General features: G+C 44.6%; 2 protein-coding genes across 4 annotated transcripts; one reads left to right on the top strand and one right to left on the bottom strand.

The window, feature by feature from the left end:
* The first annotated feature begins 1,657 nt into the window (after positions 1–1,657).
* LOC123086826 (calcium-transporting ATPase 3, plasma membrane-type) lies at positions 1,658–12,602 on the top strand. 3 transcript variants are annotated; one of them, XM_044508646.1, is made up of 20 exons: positions 1,658–1,991; positions 2,106–2,278; positions 2,815–2,988; positions 3,229–3,352; positions 3,442–3,542; positions 3,703–3,789; positions 4,103–4,198; positions 4,319–4,439; positions 4,591–4,719; positions 5,396–5,487; positions 5,603–5,714; positions 6,210–6,517; positions 6,663–6,898; positions 7,156–7,275; positions 8,133–8,248; positions 8,398–10,349; positions 10,435–10,593; positions 10,992–11,163; positions 11,238–11,536; positions 11,997–12,602. In XM_044508646.1, exons 1-20 carry the CDS (start codon positions 1,904–1,906, stop codon positions 12,270–12,272), a joined length of 4,935 nt encoding a protein of 1,644 aa, XP_044364581.1. In that variant the 5' UTR covers positions 1,658–1,903; the 3' UTR covers positions 12,273–12,602. The 3 variants fall into 3 exon arrangements, with proteins under 3 accessions (XP_044364581.1, XP_044364579.1, XP_044364580.1); XM_044508644.1 differs by lacking the exons at positions 1,658–1,991; positions 2,106–2,278; positions 2,815–2,988; ... (9 more) ...; positions 6,663–6,898; positions 7,156–7,275 and adding an exon at positions 7,346–7,958 and having other exon boundaries at positions 8,194–8,248; XM_044508645.1 differs by lacking the exons at positions 1,658–1,991; positions 2,106–2,278; positions 2,815–2,988; ... (9 more) ...; positions 6,663–6,898; positions 7,156–7,275 and adding an exon at positions 7,763–7,958 and having other exon boundaries at positions 8,194–8,248; positions 8,333–10,349.
* On the bottom strand, positions 12,489–18,235 carry LOC123086825 (uncharacterized). The gene is made up of 5 exons (XM_044508643.1): positions 17,132–18,235; positions 15,735–16,199; positions 14,555–15,586; positions 14,197–14,350; positions 12,489–13,949 (listed from the first exon to the last, which is right to left on the bottom strand). The coding sequence occupies exons 1-5, from the start codon at positions 18,131–18,133 to the stop codon at positions 12,988–12,990; spliced, it is 3,615 nt and encodes a 1,204-aa protein (XP_044364578.1). The 5' UTR covers positions 18,134–18,235; the 3' UTR covers positions 12,489–12,987.
* Between the last annotated feature and the right edge of the window lie 1,576 nt (positions 18,236–19,811).

Here is a 19,811-nt window from a genome sequence, read left to right as displayed (position 1 = left end):
TGCACATCTCCCCGCCATGGCCGCAACACCCCTTCGCCGCGCCTCTCCCAGCCATGGCTGTAGCACCCCTTCGCCGCGCCTCTCCCAGCCATGGCCGCCTCACCCCTTCGCCGCGCATCTCCCGGCCATGGCCGCCTCACCCCTTCACTGTGCATCTCCAGGCATGGCCACGGCACCCCTTCACCGTCATGGCAACTTTTGCTGCCTATGGTGGCAGCTTCTTTCACCGGAGTGTTGCAACTTGCAGCATTCAGGTGCATCATCTCGTCGTCCTCGCCATTGAAGCTCCCTGCATGGGTGTACGCTGAGCGCTCCGTCGTTCCCTATCGTAGCAAATCAGCTCAACGGTGGCAGCCTTTTGTTTGCCGGTTGCAGCAAATCAACTCAACCTCCGTGGTCGCCATGGTCACCATGGTCACCGTCGAATAAAAGAAAAGGCTCGTTCCAGCAAATTTGTACACCGGTTCCAGCAAAACTCTTAGATAGTTGTAGCAAAACAAAAGGCATCGCCACCGTCAAACAACGCCGCCTTGCATGCATGTAGCAAAAAAAGTCGCCGGTGGTAGCAAAAAAAGGATGTGCTTGTAGCAAAAGTGTCGCTGGTTGAGTAGGACAAACTCCAGTAGTAGCATTTTTGGGTGCTGGTTCCAGCAAACCTCCCAGCCGGTTCCAGCAAAAACAGGTCGCGGTTGTAGCAAAAAAAAAATATTGACGTCGGCCCGCCGCTGTGTATAGTGGTAGCAAATCACGTCGCCCGGTAGTAGCAAAAAACTGCATGGTTTGCAACACAAAAAACATTGCCCCCCATCGTCGAGGTTGCATCATCTTCACGGATGATGTGGCAAAAAAATGGTGGAAGCTTTTTGCGATGCCGGTTGAAGCTTTTGTGACACCCCGTTGAAGCTTTTTCCTGTTGGCAGCAGCCAACCCTAGCATCGTCGTTCACTGGTTGAAGCTTTTTACAATGCCGATTGAAGCTTTTTGTGACGCCGGATGTAGCTTTTTGTTGTGGCAATGACCAGTTCCAGCATCTGTCGGTCCTGGTTGAAGCTTTTTGCCGCATCGGTTGTAGCTTTCCAGAACGCCGGTTGCAACATCACGGGGGTGTCCTTTGGTCTGTGCCCCCATAGCAGCTCGTGGCCATCCCTCGTCGTCATCCGCCTGGAGCTCGTAAGCCTTGGCCCCCTAGCCTGTGAGCTCATAGGCCATGGCCTCCTGTCGTAGTACCGCCGGTGCTCGCCCCTGTCACGTGCGGCCATGGCGAAGGGCGCGACCATGGCGAAGGGCGCAGCCATGGCGATGCTGCAATCCCGTAGGAGAGAGAAGAAAGTAACGAGAGGAAGAAGGGAATCGGTCGCGAGAGAAGAAAAAAAAGGGAACGGTTGGTCATGGGCCCAGGAGATTAGTCAACTATTCGAGGTGCGCTGGGCTGAGGATCTGCGTGGATCGAATGCATGCTGTGTGACCGGCGAAAGGTTCGGCCGGCATGCCGTTCCCAAATATTTACCTTTGATTTAGGTTTGGTCTACAAATTCAAGGTTGATTTTGAACTTTTTTCTTAAAAAGAAGGCTTCGGAGGTGTGACAGCGTTTGTCCGCGAGCTCCTCTCTCCAGCGCGCACGTCACCATCTCCCCGATTCTACAGAGAAGGGCACCGCAAAAAAAAAAAGGTGGGGTGGAAGAAAATCTCGCCGCTTTCCCTTTTTTATTTCGCGCGCGCCATAACGCTGGCGGCGGAGCTTTGACCTCGCCTCGCCGGAGGATAATCCCCTCACCGTCCCTCCTGTCCTAAAACGCGCCCTAATCCCGGGCGGAGAGGATCTCAGCCGGCGCGCCTCTCCATTTCTTCCTCTCGTTCGCTCCGCGCCGGCGGTGGGTGTGACCTCCCAGTAGCACCGCAGCGATGTCATCGGCGGCGGGGACACCATCGGACGGCGGAGGGGATAGGCCGTGGCAGTCATACCACACCGCCTACACCAACGCCAAAGCTGGTAAAACTGCATTTCCCCTCTTTCCTGGCTTAAGATTGCGCCGGTAGGGTTTGAGGCATTCAGCATGTAGTACAAAGTGGCATTGGTATTTATTCTCTTATTACATTGCATTAGGAATGGAGGGAGTTGACAAAGAGAAGGTGCAGAAGGTGATCTATGAAATGAGCAAGGGTTCTAAGTATTTCGAAAATGAGCAGAAGAAGGAGACGATTACCAAACTTAAAATTGAGCATCTGCGCGCACAGTGTGCAAAGTTAACCGATAATGACATATCACATTTTCAGAAGGTACGAGGCAGCAATTTTTTGGTGCTAACCTTTGTTTGCTGGTTGTTATTTTGTGATACATCTTGCTCAAATACCGATCTGTACTGCGCTAGTATTATGCTCCACCGTCTGTGTATTTATGCTTGTTCCCCCCAACCTAGTTGGTGAACAATTGATCATAAACCTCAACTAAAATGCAGCATGCTGTTTGATTATTGTAGTGTACTATCGAATGATCAATTCACCAACATTTACTTCTGTACCTGTGCTCTCTAGAGATGTTCATGTCTGCAATGCCGAATTGATGATCTTGCCCTCTTCTGAGTTGGTTTGATGATTTTGACCTGATCTGAGTTGTTTGGTTAATGATCTTAATCTGATTTGGGCTGTGGTCCGGGGCATGTTAACTTTAGCATCGCAGCAATGTAAAGTTTGTATTGGCACCAGTTTGATAAATTAGTATGTTTTAATAGTTTATGTAGCATGGCGCGTTTCAACTCATCTGATCTTGTTTTGCTCTTTTATGCCGTCATGCCTATGCGCTGACACAATTTCAGGTTGCTGAAAAGAAAATTTTGGAGTTGGAAGCTTCACGGGATCTTTCAAAGATATGGCTCCACACTGACATGGACGCCTTCTATGCTGCTGTTGAGACATTGGAAAATCCATCCTTGAAGGGAAAACCTTTGGCAGTAGGTAGCATGTCTATGATAGCTACCGCCAGTTATGAGGTTAGCATACAAGGTTCCTGACATTTGTCATTTCTTTTAATCTCTAAATATTATTAGTTAGTGATAATGTGCTCCATAATCTGTTCCCTTTCCTGTGGAAGTATGGTTGATGAACTATCAAATGCTAATCACCTTAAACTGGACTATCCGAAATGGGCTTGGCTATTTTGTTTGTTTGCCAAAACTACAAACAATGTTCCCTGTTGTCTGGTGTATGGTGTAATTAATTGAATCATGCAGGCGCGGAAATTTGGCGTTCGTGCAGCGATGCCTGGTTTTATTGGATGTAAACTGTGTCCTGACTTGGTTTTTGTCCGTCCAAATTTTGAGAGATACAGTCATTATAGTGGATTGGCAAGAAAAGGTTTGCAACGTGATGCTCATTTGGAAACCTTTAAACATATATGCTATATAGCTGAGCAGAACTCATTATTGAAGTATTGGTTGCCTTAGTTTTCCAGAGGTATGATCCCAACTTCTTTGCAACGAGTCTAGATGAAGCATACCTTGATATTACAGAAGTCTGCATCGAGAGAGGCATTACAGGCGAGGAGGTAAGCTTAAGCTTTACCAGTAACCACAATTCTCCTGGCTTAACAAGTGCATATGGTGATATGGCTTGATTTACCCTTCATGGTTTAAAATATTTTCTCAACATGCTAGTACTACAATATTGTAAGCTTGCTGCTCACATCGCTTTTGTTTCATTTACAGGTTGCTTCTGAGCTTAGGGATGCCGTTCACCAAGAAACTGGTCTAACATGTAGTGCTGGGGTTGCTCCAAACCGCATGATTGCAAAGGTCAGAGCCTGAAGTCCTTTTCTAATTATTTTTTCTCAACTTCGATTCCTCAAGGTAATGTACTGGTCATATTACGTGTTTGTTTTCCGCCTGCCTTTGTTTGGATGTCACATTGGGTTTAAATTAAAGTAATAATCTCAGACTTACTGAATGGTACTGGCAAGTAGTAGTTCACTTTCAATAGCCATTATGGATCGCACCTGGAAAGGCTGTTTGCCACACATGGCTGGAGATTTTTAGGCTATACATCATCATCTTTACTCATCTTAAATCTAATTATGCCCTTATAATTGTTCTGAAATCTCTTTGCTAGGTTTGCTCTGATATTAACAAGCCTAATGGACAATTTATTCTGCCAAATGACCGGGATGCTGTCACGACATTTGTATCTACATTACCTATAAGAAAGGTACTTTATAGCAAGAAGGGTTCATGTTTGTTATGGTAGTGTTCTTTTAGCCCATTATTCTTTTCATATCATATTTCACAATTACCTTGGTTAGGCTATGACATACTCCATTGTATGCAGATAGGTGGTATAGGTAAGGTAACAGAACAGATGTTACACCAGGTTCTTAGCATCAGTACATGCCAGGAGATGCTACAAAAGGCTGCTTTCTTATGTGCTCTTTTTTCTGAAGGCTCAACAGGTCCCAATGTTAATTACACTTTTAATTGTTCTATTTCAAGCTTTCAGGAAGCTATATTATATCTATCCAGATCACGATACCAGAAATCAAGGTTCTGAAACTCAGACATTGTCATCTGCTTACTAGATATGATCATTTTAATATTCTTCAGATTTCTTTCTTTCGGTTGGCCTTGGATTGGGAGGCACAGAAACTCCTGAGCATAGGCTAAGAAAAAGTATGAGTTGCGAGCGAACTTTCTCTGGAACAAACGATTCTCGTTTGCTTTTCGAGAAGTTAGGTAAACATTCTTATTCTTTAATTAGTATTTGTTGTGCATTTGAATTAGTGAAGCTAGTTTGACAATTTCACATATTACCATCACATACCCAGACACCTTTGGTACTTACGTATTTGTTCTAGATTTGGTACAGAACATCTCTTTCTATATAAGAGCAATATCTTCAAATACTATGTTATTTCAATGGTTATATATGCAGTGCCAAATCTTCTGCTAGAAATAGCATACTTATGGTTCATTCTGGGTATATTTATAAGCACCTTGACAGGGTCACTTGGATGATATGTTTAATTTCCTTGAGGAAAAAGGCATACCTTATCTCCTTGGAACTCTCCAGTTCGTTCAGTTTCAACCCTAAACTCAATTGTATAGTATGTACCGTTTATTTTCATTAATGACTGATCACGTAAAAGAATAAGCATCACTGTAACATTTCTTCTTTGCTGCTATATCATGCTAAAATAATAGAGCAGTTGTCACGACTTGGGGAAAGATTAATAACAATACTGTTTTGTTTTATTTTGTGATGCCTAGAAGTACCAGTATCATAAAAAACAATCTGCGTGTGAATAAACCCTTTAGAGACATTAAAATATATGGCTTTTCATGTGCCACTGATGTGAGCTTGCTAACATCTTTTCAATGCACGGCTCACAAAATGATTGTTTATTTTCAGATAACCTCGCCGAAAATTTAGCTGACGACATGCAAAAGGAGTGTTTGAAGGGAAGAACGCTAACACTCAAACTAAAGACTGCAGCTTTTGAGGTTCTGATCTCCTATGTGTATAAAATTGACTAGTTATTGGTAATTATTGCACCGAGATTGCCAAGAGAGATGGTTTGTTTCATGGCTCACTAGAGTAATGAACCATCTAAACCAGGTTAGGACGAGAGCAGCAACTGCACAAAACTACATGAGCTCGAAGGAAGACATCCTGATCTACGCTAAGAAGTTGCTTAAGGCTGAAATGCCTCTTTCTTTGAGATTGATGGGTAGGTGTGAGCATCTAAAATATTTCTTTGTTTCAAGTTTGATGATTACTACTCCCTCCGTTCCAAAATAGATGACTCAACTTTGTACTAACTTTAGTACAAAGTTAGGACAAAGTTGGGTCATCTATTTTGGAACGGGGGGAGTAGTTGGCTGGAACCTGTATCGGTTTCTTTTTGAACTTCTGATATGACTTGAAAGCTCGGATCACAATCACCTGTACCTGAATCTCATTGCCACTGAAGTATTCACTACAAATTTACACAGTTTGGGTCATCCTCCTCAAGTTGGTCTGGTTGCTTTGATAACCAGGAGCAATAGGGCATGTGGTTCTGGCTTGGTGATGTTTCATTACCTTGGCAGTTGATATTTTGTATCTCCATGTTTTGATATAATCTGTTTTATGCCAATCGTATTGCATTATTTATACTTGATGTTTCTTTTGTCTTGCTGCTCAGGGAAGTCAATCTAACTGTCATGCTAATATACTTTTACAGGGTTGCGAATGTCTCACTTCAGTGGTGAGAAGGATGATTCAACTAGCCCAACGCAAAAGACACTAGATCGATTTTTTCAGTCCTCGGATATTAACTCAAATACCAATGGAACGAATGGTGCAAGTTGCATTGATGTCTCAGGAGGGCATAACGATTGTAATGATGCGGCAACGAAGGATGAGTCGATACATGATGCAGAGAAAGATGTCTCCATAGATCAGCAGTCCTCACATGATGATAACTCATCTGTTCCAGAAGGAGCGAGCTCGGTTAATTATGATAACGAGGCCGCCTCAAGTAGTTGGAAGGTGTGTGTCTCAACCTCTCAACTGAAATTTGTTCAACGTTTTTGCAGCCAAGAGAAAGCGTACATGCCCCACACCATCCATTTCCTCTACAGATTGGTCACAAATGCTTGATGATAGAAACAATCAAACTCGGTTCTTCATGCAGGTTACACAGACCGAGAAGTTTGACGAGTTGGGCGACTTGACCAGCTCCAGAGCTTGTGCTTCGTCGAGTAAACCTGGTCAGCATTTCTGGGTAGATGGCTATATTTGCTCCCTCTGCGGATTTGAGCTACCTCCATGTTTTGAGGAGGAAAGGCAAGAGCATTCGGATTTCCACTTGGCTGAAATGTTGCAACAGGAAGAGGCGGTAGACAACACAGCCCGCCTCTCGAAGGAAAGGTATTTGTCTGCTGCCATATGCTTAACAGTTATGTTGTTGCCTGTTGCTTTTGTGCTTCTGCCACCGGGGTTTTTCCATATATGCCTATTTTGACTCCAATTCCCATAATTATTAAAAAGAACAGTTCGCTTGAATGGAGAGTTCATTGAAACAGACTATTAGCTTTTTATGTTGCATTATTATTCCGCCTTTTAGAGAAGAGATGAACAGGATGTAACATAACTTGGTCTCCGTTATCCTGTTCCATATCTGGCAGGTTGGCCGAACGGCCATGCTCTACTACTACCACACCCACGCCCAAGAAGAAACTCAAGTCCTCCAAAGAGGGAAAACATATACCTATTGATTCTTTCTTCCTCAAGTGTAACAAGAAGTTGTAAGATAGCAGAGCCACAAGTTTTGTAGGCAACACTGTAATGATATGTTGTGACCCCCCACTTACAGACTGTTGTACATGTATTTCTATTATTTTTCTGTTGTTGAGAATAATATGTAAATATCGCCACGGCATCTGAGTTAATCGTCGCGAAAGAGCCGGCTTGCCCAGAAGGGAAATGGAGTTCCAGGGGTAGATTGGATGAAAATAATGATTTCGTGCAACTATTTGGACATGATACCCGGTGATTTGGTTGTGCTCTTTCATGTGAAATTCAAATCCCCCTGATGCATCTGAGTCAGTACAAAAATTCTGACCTCTAAACCTAACAAATCGAATGAACAATGGATGATTTTTCAGGTGAAAGAAATATCTTGCTAGTCTGGCAAATATCTGTGTCAAATGCTGGAGACACGTAAATCGAAGATATCAGAAAGATGCACAGCGGCCTCCTTGCTCGGCCCCCTCAGCTCGCCCCCTTCTCCGGCGCCGCGTCACCGCCAGCTGCTCTCCCCTGCCGTCGGACCCCATGGGCGCGCCCGGGTCTAGGCGTGTCGACGGCGACGCCCCGGCGGCCGTGTCGCCGGAATCCCTGCGGCGCGGCGAAGACGGAGAGGCCCGACCGCCGCGGCTTCCGCTTCGCCGCCGCCGGCCAGCTCTCCAGCTCCAGTCCACCGCAACGTGTACGACCCCCTCCCCCTCCCTACCTCGTCAGATAGATTATTGCCTTGCGCTTGAAATCGGAGCTCACGGAACAATCCATGCCCTCAGCTTGGCTGACCAAAAATCCTAGACTTGGATGCTTCTCTAGTTGCAACTTTGTTCTAAGTTCTATCATCTCATTTGGACAAGTGCAGTGTAATTGAGCTACTTCGTCATACTAACTTAACCGGGATGAATGCTGTATATGTATTGCAGGAGAAGCTGCAGGTTGCTGCATCCGCATCGAAAGCCGCCGTGCAGCTACAAAATGGTAACGACCACACAAAGATTCAGTCGCTTTATCACATAGCTTGGGCCTCAAGTTGTGCCGCACTTTGTTCTTATTTGAATGCAGCCTGGGACGCTGCTAGAGTGCTACTAGTATCTTCTAAGCGTGTTGCCCCAAACATATGTGCTCAGGTCTTTCACTTCAGAGCAGTCAATACGTCGTCCCCGAAGATGTTAGAGCGGCAGGGTTTCAGATCGACGCCGATGAACTGACATCCATTGTCGAAAGCCGTGACACGGAAAGGCTGACCGAGCACGGCCAGTTAGATGGGATCGCGGACAAGCTAGCGACATCGTTGACCGATGGGATAAGCACGTGCGAGGACCTCTTGGTGCAGAGGGAGGAAATTTATGGTGTAAACAAGTTCGCTGAGAGCGAGCCTCGCAGCTTCTGGGAGTTTGTATGGGACGCCCTGCAAGATACTACCCTGATAATCCTTGCTGCATGTGCTTTTGTCTCTTTGACTGTCGGCATCGCCACCGAAGGCTGGCCGAACGGCTCCCATGATGGCATCGGAATCTTCGCGAGTATCATCCTGGTTGTTTCTGTTACCGCGACGAGTGACTACCAGCAGTCTTTGCAATTCAGGGACCTGGACAAAGAGAAGAGGAAAATTCTTGTTCAGGTTACAAGGGACGGGTTCAGGCAAAGGATATTGATAGATGATCTTCTTCCCGGTGATGTTGTCCATCTAGCTGTTGGAGATCAGGTTCCTGCAGATGGCGTCTTTGTTTCTGGGTTTTCTCTGTTGCTGGATGAGTCCAGTCTAACTGGAGAGAGTGAGCCTGTCGATGTAAATGAAGACAAGCCTTTTCTTTCATCAGGGACCAAAGTCCTAGATGGGTCTGGCCAAATGCTGGTTACAGCGGTCGGGATGCGGACACAATGGGGAAAGCTAATGGCTGCCCTCACTGAAGGTGGGAATGATGAAACTCCGCTTCAGGTTAAACTTAGTGGAGTTGCAAATATTATTGGGAAAATCGGCCTGTTTTTTGCTGTGTTAACTTTCGTTGTCCTCTCCCAAGAATTAATTGGCCAGAAATATCATGATGGGCTTCTTTTGAGCTGGTCAGGAGATGATGTTTTAGAGATATTGAATCATTTTGCTGTCGCGGTTACAATTGTTGTCGTTGCTGTGCCTGAGGGGTTGCCATTAGCAGTCACACTGAGCCTTGCCTATGCAATGGAGAAGATGATGAATGATAAGGCACTGGTCCGGCAGTTGGCTGCCTGCGAAACTATGGGATCAGCCACAGTCATTTGCAGTGATAAGACAGGAACACTAACATCCAATCGCATGACTGTTGTTAAGGCCTGCATCTGTGGGAACACCGTGGAAGTTAACGGTCCGCTGGTTCCTTCTAGTTTGTCTTCAGAACTCCCAGAAGTTGCAGTAGAAACTCTTCTAGAATCCATACTCACCAACACTGGTGGTGAAGTCGTGATTGACCAAAATGGAAAGCAAGATATAATAGGTACCCCTACCGAGACAGCTTTGTTGGAATTTGCACTGTCATTAGGTGGAAACTACAAACAAAAACGGCAGGAAAGTAAGATTGTCAAAGTGGAGCCTTTTAATTCAGTAAAAAAGAGGATGACTGTTATTCTCGAGCTTCCTGGAGGAGGGTACCGTGCACATTGTAAGGGTGCTGCAGAAATAGTATTGGCTGCCTGTGATAAGTTCATAGACGGCAGCGGTAGTGTTGTTCCCCTTGATAAGAAAACTGCCAACATGCTCAATGATACCATTGAAACCTTTTCGAGTGAAGCTCTTAGGACACTATGCCTTGCCTACAGGGGATTGGAAGATGGCTCTACTCAAGAGGAAATACCACTGCAAGGATACACATTCATTGGCATTGTTGGTATTAAAGATCCTGTGCGTCCGGGTGTCAGGGAGTCTGTGGCAAGTTGCCGGTCTGCTGGCATTGCGGTTAAAATGGTTACAGGGGACAATATTAATACAGCAAAGGCAATTGCTCGTGAATGTGGTATACTTACTGATGGCGGTCTTGCCATTGAAGGTGCTGAGTTCAGAGAGAAAACACCTGAAGAACTCCTTGAGCTGATTCCCAAAATGCAGGTTTGCCATTCCTCTGTTTTATCTTGGCTTTGCAAGTGTCTATCCATCTAGTGAATTCTCATGTGCCAGTCTTGTGCAACTAAAGGTGCTAGCCCGATCGTCGCCACTTGATAAGCTTGCACTTGTGAAGCACTTGCGCACAACTTCCAATGAAGTTGTTGCTGTGACTGGTGATGGCACTAATGATGCACCTGCGCTGCGTGAGGCGGATATTGGACTTGCCATGGGCGTTGCAGGGACTGAGGTAATAACACCACTGAGTGATGCATACATAGCATTGAAATGTCGTGGCTTATACTATACATTTCTCCGGTTTTATATGAAGTTATGAAGGGATGTTTGGCTTTGAGATGTAGTGGAACTGTGGGGTGTGGATTATTCCTAGGACTATAACTATATACATGGTTTGACTTGCTATTGTTCTGTGGTTTGTCAATATTATTTGCTGGTGAATCTAGAAACCAAATTAAAATATTTATCTGGTTCCTGGGTAGTGGGACTATGGGAGGCTCCATTGTAGAAGATGATAACTTATGTGTTCTGCATAATCTGAATTTCTGTTGTTGGTAGAGCCTTTTCTAAGTTTTTGGCAGGCATTTGCCCTGTAATTTTTTCTTTAAATTGCTCTATGCATTTACGCAGGTGGCGAAAGAGAGCGCTGATGTTGTGATTCTGGATGACAACTTCTCCACGATTGTTACTGTTGCGAAATGGGGACGCTCTGTTTACGTCAACATCCAAAAGTTTGTGCAGTTCCAGTTGACTGTTAATATTGTTGCATTACTAGTCAACTTCTCCTCCGCGTGCTTTACAGGTATATCCTACTCATGATATTGTTGGTTTCAACACGTCTCCCATCTCACGGTCTACTATGTAATCTCATGCCAGGAGATGCGCCGCTGACAGCTGTTCAACTTCTCTGGGTCAACATGATCATGGACACCCTAGGTGCGCTGGCACTTGCCACCGAACCGCCTAACGATAATTTGATGGAGAAAGCACCAGTGGGAAGGACAGGGAAGTTCATCACAAACATAATGTGGAGGAATATTCTGGGGCAGTCGTTGTACCAATTCACCGTCCTCTGGTATCTACAAAGTCAAGGGAGATATGTGTTTGGGCTTGAAGGCTCCGAGGCTGATACTGTCCTAAATACAATCATATTCAACACCTTCGTCTTCTGCCAGGTATGTCGGCTCTCGTAAAATGCTCTCCTCTTTCACCATCGTTTCTTCTAAAGTACTATTCCCTCCATTCGGAAATAAATGACGTGGCTTTAGTTCAAATTTGAACTAAAACGTAAAACCACGTCACTTATTTCCGAACGGAGGGAGTAGAACGAGATAGAGTGGAAGGAAATCGTGTCGTATGGGTTGAATATTATCATTAAAACAGTGAAGAGAGAAGGTAGCATGGTGATAGTTATAATTGTTATTTGAGCTGAAGTGCCAAGCGAAGTGGATAATTTCTTGCAGAGGATTAATACGATGTGATTTCTTGGTTTTGGGATCTCTGTTTTGATTTCTTGATTTCTTTGTTTTTACGATGTGATTAACTTATGTGTTCCTGGGTAGTGGGACTATGGGACAATTTGTTAGTATTTTTTTTGTGCTTCATGGCTCCGTTTTTTGATCTGCATCTCCGTAGGTGTTCAATGAGGTCACCTCAAGGGAGATGGAGGAGATCAATGTTCTGAAGGGAATGTCGGAGAACTCTATTTTCGTGGGCGTTCTCACCGGCACTGTTGTCTTCCAGTTCATCCTGGTCCAGTTCCTGGGCGACTTTGCCAACACCACCCCGCTGACCCAGCTCCAGTGGCTCATCTGCATCCTCTTTGGCTTCCTTGGAATGCCTATTGCCGCCATGATCAAGCTCATTTCTGTAGAACCTCGTGAAGAACAGGACGGTTATGGAAAGTTGTAGACTACAGCAAAAGATCAACAATCTAGAGTCAAAGATCAACACCATACCACGAAGAAACATGACTCAATGCCACTTCCTGCATGCCCCAGATCAGACATGCAGTGCAGATTAACCAGCTGTCTTTGAAAACCAAGGCAAATGGTAAATTACCCAGCACAATAACTTCATACAAGTATGGCACGTTAACTTCGTAGTACAAGGTTTCAATGTAGGGTGTAGACATCCCGAGATTATACATATGTAATACTATTGTTACACCAATGATTACAGTGATTCATTCAATGTTAAAAGAAGTTGATTTGTTCCAACAAATCAGCAGCTTAATGCTCATACAGTACATATCAGGTGTTCTAGAAACATATGGGTTGCCCTTTACTGATGGCGCAGCTATTTGATTTGTGCAATTAACGATTTCTGTCATGTAGATACCATACACAGCTGCAACAAAATACTTTGCCTATAACGCACTGCATGGCGCCTTCCCAAACTGCGGCGAAGTGAAAGGATAGCTGGGTCTCGAATCAAGAAACCAACTGCCATATATCTACATGCCAGGGCAACTGCCATATATCAACGTACTCCCTCTGTTCCGAATTACTTGTCGTAGGTATGGATGTATCTAGATATATTTTAGTTCTAGATACATCCATTTCTGCGACGAGTAATTTAGAACGGAGGGAGTACTTGCCAGGTTAACTAACTTCCCCGTCACCAGTCAGCTAGTCTGACTGCATGCATCATAGGGGAGTACTGACTGTATCAATATTTTTGCGCTCTCCAGCTTCTGCATTGAACCTTCATCATCGACAAGGCCCTCCCTGCAATGCCTGTCGATCTCAAAGAAGTTCTTGCGCAGAGAATCATGAGTGAGCCGCAGGTTCTCGGAGGCTGACGAGCTGCTGCTGCTCGCAAGCAGCTTGTCACAAACAAAGCGTGCCAAGCCTAAGACAATGCCGTGCTCCGCTCTCTGCAGCGCCAACTGAAGGTTGGAAAGCAAAATGCCACCGAAGGAATCCAGGATCTTAGGGCTTCCTTTATTCAGCAGGTTCACCATCAATTCTGCTAGCTTTTTGGATGACGGTGACTCCTCGTGCTCGTTGCCCTGCTCACTCTGATCATCCTCCCTAGGTTCTTCCGCCTCAAGTAGCTCATTCTTGGCCAGAGCAGCAACCCACAACGGTAATTCAGCGTCACCCAAGTTGCACATCTTGGTAGCCATCTCACTTTCTGGCCCAATCAACCAGCGGCATCCAAGACCCAATATCAGGACTGGCAGCCACTGTTTTACAGCAGAAACTAGTGTGAGAGCATATCTCGGGCCTGCAAAGGATTCTACAGCAGGTACAAGATCAAGAAGATTATTGGCAAGGAGGAAGGCCTCCTCTGGGGGACTCGCTGACTCGGTTGAGCTTGCTAGCACCAAATGAAGCAGCTTGGCTGCGTAAGTGAAGGAGCTTCGTGTAAGGATCAGTATGTCTTTCAGATCATCCCCATTGAAAGATGAGACCACACTGTGCCTTTTCATGGCTGACACTGCATATTTTGTGTAAGATGATGCAAATCCGACACATCTTACTTTACTCTCATTGACCAGCTTGATGGTTGTCGTATCGACAATGAACTTAAGAATTGAAGTACCAAGCATAATCACATTTATTGTGCATTCCACTGGATTTCCTGCACAAGATGCATCACTTACTTATTTATGAGGTAATAAGAAAAATTATGCAGGATTTTTTTGACCGAGAAATTATGCAGCATTGATACAATTTGCACAGATAACGATGATTTTAAACATGAAATTTGTATTTACACTCTTTGCATGCTATCAGAACATCAGATACTCACTTGAGTTGATGAATAAACAATCAATTTAAAGAGGATTACCACATAAAGAGCTTGTATGGGTTTTGTGAAGACATACCTTCAGGGGTGACATGCTGCTGATGTTTATGTTCTGCAGATTCCTTATTCTTGTTCAATGTTGAAGTTGAGTTGGTGGAAACAGTAACAGATCCATTTACAAATCTATCATAGCATCTCAGCAGATGGTCCAGTGACTGGTTGACAATTGTCGACTGACACAAGATGAAATTTACAATGAGACTAGCAAAATATTAAATACAAATACTGAATAACATTCACACAGATCTATGGAAAGCTATCTAAGATAACAGTGTGCAATCAACGAATCTTAGATTTGTTCCTATTGATGCATAACCAGATAAGTACGGTTTAACAACAAGATAACAGGTGTGGTGGCACTGCGTAAATCGACTCACCTCAGAGCAGCTCATATCCGTTTGATCAACATCCTGAAGAGCACTATATGTAGCCAAACTCAAATAAGCCAACACTGGACTGAGGTCTAGAGATTCAAAATGTAGGCACTGCTCAATGTACACTTGAGAAATGACCTTCAGAGAAGAAAATGCAATTTCTGCATAAGATTGCACAAAAGCAGCTCTCATCTCCTCAGCTTTTAGTATTTCATTAAGCTGCCATGCTGCTCCCCCTACAGCAGCAAGTTCTTCATTATTCAGGATTACTGGTGTGGATGACCTATTTCCAACCACATCGTCAGACCTTGCTGGCGTTTTCTTAAGCGACTTCCCTTTCTTCCTCTTTGTAGATGCAACAGGGCACGATGGAGGTTCGAGTCCATAAATCCCAGAAAAATAAGAGGCTTTAGATTGCAAAATATTAGTCAATTCTTCAAACATTTCATCAGAACGGCCACTCAAATGTACCAACTTATGCGCTGCCAACAATGCTTCTTGACATTCTTCCTGCTTGGAAGTCACCGCAGCATTCACAACTATATTCATGCATTCAATATGTAACACACATAGATCATCAGGTGATACCACTGGCACCATGCTGAGAAGAGCAGCCTGGGCACCATCAGAAACTGCAGTTTTAAAGAGCAGCTTCAGTTTAGCATTTGCAAAGCACTCTCTCAAAGCAACCAAATTAGAGCCCTCGTCAGATAAGCTTTTTATTAGTTTGGCGGAAGCAATAACAAGACCATCAGTCTGCTCTGAATTCAATCCTGATGGTGACAATGCCCGACTAATAAAGACTTTAATAAGCCCAACAAGACGCTGCGAGGATGATCCTTCGGACAGAGCAAATTCACAAAACCTTGCCCCAGCTGCTGGCGATCTCTTTATGAGTGCAATGCAGCGATCACATGCTTCTTTTAAAGGCAACTTAGATGGAAAGTAAGAAGGAATGAGAAGCTTCGTGATTTTTTTAGCAACACGGGGATGATCATCTGCAAGTGAAGACAATAGAGTACCCAAACCAACAACCTGAACAGAAAAGTGTGTATTAAACTCCTACCCAGAAATATCCAAATATACGCTAGCCTATTTGCTCAAATTGAAAGTTCTGTAAATGCAAAGGTCAGCTAGGTTACAGTGTAAATCAAGATATGCATGCAATAACTATGTACCATACCTTATTGTATTGGAAAGATCGAAGATCACGAATAGTTAACAGGAGATCTACAGCAGCAGCTCTGACAGATAAAGCAGGATCAGAAACCATATCGCTTAATCTTGGAAGTAGCACTTTCAGTATGTCATGACTTTGTGGATTGTCAAGCAAGTATATCAGGCCATTCAGTGTTGATAGACGAACTTCATTGCAAGAATCTTTGGACATGTCATCAACAATTTTACTCAAATTTTTTGAAATGGTTGGCGATGGAATAACTTCCCAAAACTGGTTAAGAATACGGCAAATTCCTTCAACTGCGACTGCCCGTATTTCTAGGCAGTCATCTATGAGAAGTTTGTCTAGCAGGAAGAACTGCTTCTCTAACAGAGGATCATTGACATCCTTTGTCACATCTGGGTCTTCGAGGGGAAATAAATCCAGTAGAAGATGTAAAGCATTATGGCGAACATTAGAGTTCGCAACCTGCCACAAAGTAGACACTTGAGATAGCCATAAGAATGTCTAACTTAAAGTGTTCCATACCTACTATTTCTTGACAAATACATGTTAAAAGTGAAACATGAAAAGTGATTACAACTTCCTGAGTACAAACTAAACTTCAAGTAATCCATTGAATTCAGTAAACTTGGCCATTGTTCTAAAAAAATTATAGGTTGTAATGTTTCTCTCATACCTAGAGCATAAACAGTGATGACCGACTATGCAGCTTTGGGAATGTGGATGGGTTATTTGAAAGCAACAGTATACATGACATCCTACCTATATAGAATCACTCAATACTGTTCAGTATGCATTAATCAAATGTTGATATGCGATTATGCATTGCTATTTTAGACATGAATAAATTCCAGTAGACAAACTGTTACCTAGAGTATCACAGTACCGACCAATCTCATTTTGTCCAGAAACCTGATCTTTGTGTAGACTTTCCCTTGTGGGAAGATTAACAAGCTAACATGAGATACAAACACTAAGAGGCTAAGGTATCATGTGGAGAAGTCATGTGAAATTGTGGACGCTTTTGAAGTTTACAGTCATGTGACGAGTTAAACCTTTTTGTTTGTTTGTTATGGCAGTTAGCAGCGAGTACTTTGAAGCTCTGTTAGCTACTGGTTTTGTTATTGTAGCAGCATGCATGTGTGTGAGAATAACACTACTAGGACCAGGCATTTTAGCAGAGCCCGCCGTCTGACATTCTTAAACCTTCCCTAAGCGAAACATTGTACTATCATAATTCATCAACAAATCACTTGAATTGTGATTTCATCAACAGCAGAGCAAGCATTTTTCAAGTCAGTTATATATACTCGCTTCCCTCTGGTACAAATTTGCATCAACACTAGCCAACATATAGTTCTACCACCCATCAGAGAAGTGCAAGGCAATGCACGTACCTGCAATGACCGGAACAGCACAGGCTCGGACAGCCTGAAGACCAACTTTTCAACTCCAGCCACCGCCTTCTGCTCGACGAAAGCCCACAGTATCCTCCTGGCAGCCCTGGCCACCTCCTTGTCAGCGGCATGTACTGCTGCCTCAACCATCCCCTGCAGAAACCCATCCCCGATCTCCCCTCTGACCCACCCTGCGTCCTTCCAGGCTCTGAACACCACCTCGCCGTAGGCGACCACGGCCGCCCGCCTCCCTCGCATCATCCCCACCTGGGCCCTTATGAGCTCCAGCCCCTCCCTGGCGAGCCCCTCGCTGACCCCGAGCACCAGCGCCAGGAGCTTCCTCCCTTCCTCGGCCTTGAGGAAGTGGGGCGACACGAAGCAGCGCAGCAGGAGCAACTTGAAGTCCGAGATGCTCTCGTCGGTGTAGTCGAGTAGAGGCAGCGCCTCGCGGAGGGCGAAGAGGCGGCGGAGGAGCGGCCTGGCGTTGGAGCCGGAGGTGAGCGCCTGGGAGAAGAGGTAAGGCAGGGTCTGGGCGACGAGCGCGTCGCGCCCTGGAGCCCCGGCGCGCCACGCGAGCTCGAAGCAGGAAGCGGCGAGCGCGGCGACGGGAGGGTCCTCGGTGGCGAGGACCGCGAGGCGGTCGTGCAGGAGCGCGAGCGGGCGGAGGAGGTCGTCCCATCGCGGCGGGTGGAGGGGGTGGGTGAGGAGGAGGTGGAGGAGGACGGCGGCGGGGGCGCGGGGGGAGACGGAGCCGGAGCCGGGGTCCGCGTCGGCGGAGAGGGCTTGGGCTAGGGTTTGCGGGAGGGAGAGGAGGGCTGGGTGGGAGTCGGGGAGGGAGTGGACGGTGTGCTTGAGGTGGGGAGGGGTCTTGAGAGCTGCGGCGGCGGCGGGGGCGGGGAGGAGGGTGGCGGCCAGGGCGAGGAGGTCGGCGGAGGAGGAGGGGGCAGGCCCGTCGTCGCCGGCTGCGGGGGCGGTGCGGCGGCGGCGGCGCGCGGGCGGCATTGCGGGTGTGGGGTGAGATTTTCTGGCGGGGTTCGAAATGGGGAACGGAGGGAGATCGACGGATTTGCGGAATTTTTAGGAGGGAGAGAGCCAAAGGGAGGCGGCGACGGGGACTGAATTTGGAGGCGGAGGTGCGATTGGGGATCCGCCAAAAGAATCGGAATTCGCTCGCGGCGGCAAAATGTCTCTGAAACGCACAGGGGCGCGAGCGAACGAGATGGGCCGGCCCATTCAGCGGATAGAACGTGCTACAGGACCTTGGGGCCCAGTCCTTTCCGCCGATTCTTTCAGATCGGACTTCCTCCCAAACTCTGCCAGAATCTTGAACGCATATCTTTTTTCAAGAATCCTACTCCTCCGTAAACTAATATAAAAGCGTTTGAATCACTGCTTTAGTGATCTAAACACTCTTATATTTCTTTACAGAAGGAGTAGTTGTTTATCTTAAACCCTATTCGGCGGTGATGAGAGCATCACTTAAAGGCATATCCACAAACCGACGCACGCCCCCCTCTGTCATGGGCTTGGCCCATTTTCTTTTTATTTTCTTTCTTTTAATCTTCAGAGAATGTGCGTCGTGGGAGATTCAAACTCCAACCCTCATGGATTACTTCAAGGTGTAGTAATCAACTGGAACGGGTTACTTGATGTACCCACTTGCTTCCTTTTTCTCTTCTTATGTGGAAAATGTAACTCTCAAGAAAAAAAGCAGCGCATTTCCTAGCCTACATTTCTATTGTTTTTCCGTTAGGCTGGTTTTTCTTTTCTTTTTTTTCCTCTCCTAATTCACAAAATTTGTTCAAATTCATGGCCTTCTTCAAATTTCTCAACATTTCGGTTTTGCAAAATAAACCATTTTTGTCAAATTCATGAAGTTTTCGAATTCACAGAGTTGTTTCGGATCTATGAACATTTCCTTACAAATTCGTGAACCTTTTTCAAAACCTGTGAACTTTTTTTCAAATATGTGACCTTTCATTCAAGTTTAAAATCTTTTTTTAGATTTATGAACTATTTTCAGTTTCGCATTTTTTTTCTTCAAAATAACAATTTTTATCAAGTCGTGAACTTTTTTCAATTTTTCCTTGGTCTTTTACGAAGTTTTTTCAAATTCAATAACTTTTTTTTGACATTTCTCAGTTTTTTGAACTTTATTTAATTTTTTGAACCTTTTTCAGATCCATGATTTTTTTAAAAAAAAATTGTGAACTTCTTTTCAACTTTGGCAACTTTTCTCAAATATATGAACTTTGTCAAATTTATGATCCCTTTTGGAATTCGGGAGCATTTTTTTGTGAACTTTTGAATTTTTAGATTTTTTTAAGTGCATCAAACTTTAAAAAAAACAGCCGGCCTTTTCCCTACTAGACCAACGGAAAACAGAAAACTGGTGGGTGAAACATGAGAGCGAGCGAGCTGGCTTATAAGCCTGAAAAGATTTTTCTTCTGTCTTTTGATAAGCTTTTTTTAAACAAAGTTATTTTGCTTGTTTATATTTATTTTAAAAATAAAATTTTGGAAAATATCAAAGATTTGGATTTTAAAAATGTTCCTTTTTTCAAAAAAATAAATATTATTTTATAAAATTATTCCAAAATTCATAAAATGTTCGATAATTTCAAAAAAGGTTCCTGCTTTATAAAATTTGTTCACAAATTAAAAAAATAGGGTTTCAGAA

This window comes from Triticum aestivum, chromosome 4A (genome assembly GCF_018294505.1).
Source record: "Triticum aestivum cultivar Chinese Spring chromosome 4A, IWGSC CS RefSeq v2.1, whole genome shotgun sequence".
Taxonomy (NCBI): Eukaryota; Viridiplantae; Streptophyta; class Magnoliopsida; order Poales; family Poaceae; genus Triticum; species Triticum aestivum.
Note: the sequence above shows the minus strand (reverse complement) of the source record. Positions and strands in the feature narration are given on the sequence as shown.

Bases quoted from the DNA above. Each gene is read 5' to 3' on its own strand.
- LOC123086826 (XM_044508646.1), top strand. From the start codon at position 1,904: ATGTCATCGGCGGCGGGGACACCATCGGACGGCGGAGGGGATAGGCCG. The intron at 3,353-3,441 runs GTTTGCAACGTG...TGGTTGCCTTAG, and splicing joins TAGTGGATTGGCAAGAAAAG to TTTTCCAGAGGTATGATCCC. The intron at 6,899-7,155 runs GTATTTGTCTGC...CATATCTGGCAG, and splicing joins GCCCGCCTCTCGAAGGAAAG to GTTGGCCGAACGGCCATGCT.
- LOC123086825 (XM_044508643.1), bottom strand. From the start codon at position 18,133: ATGCCGCCCGCGCGCCGCCGCCGCCGCACCGCCCCCGCAGCCGGCGAC. The intron at 16,200-17,131 runs GTACGTGCATTG...ACTTTGTGGCAG, and splicing joins TGCTGTTCCGGTCATTGCAG to GTTGCGAACTCTAATGTTCG. The intron at 15,587-15,734 runs GTATGGTACATA...TTTTCTGTTCAG, and splicing joins GATCTTTCCAATACAATAAG to GTTGTTGGTTTGGGTACTCT.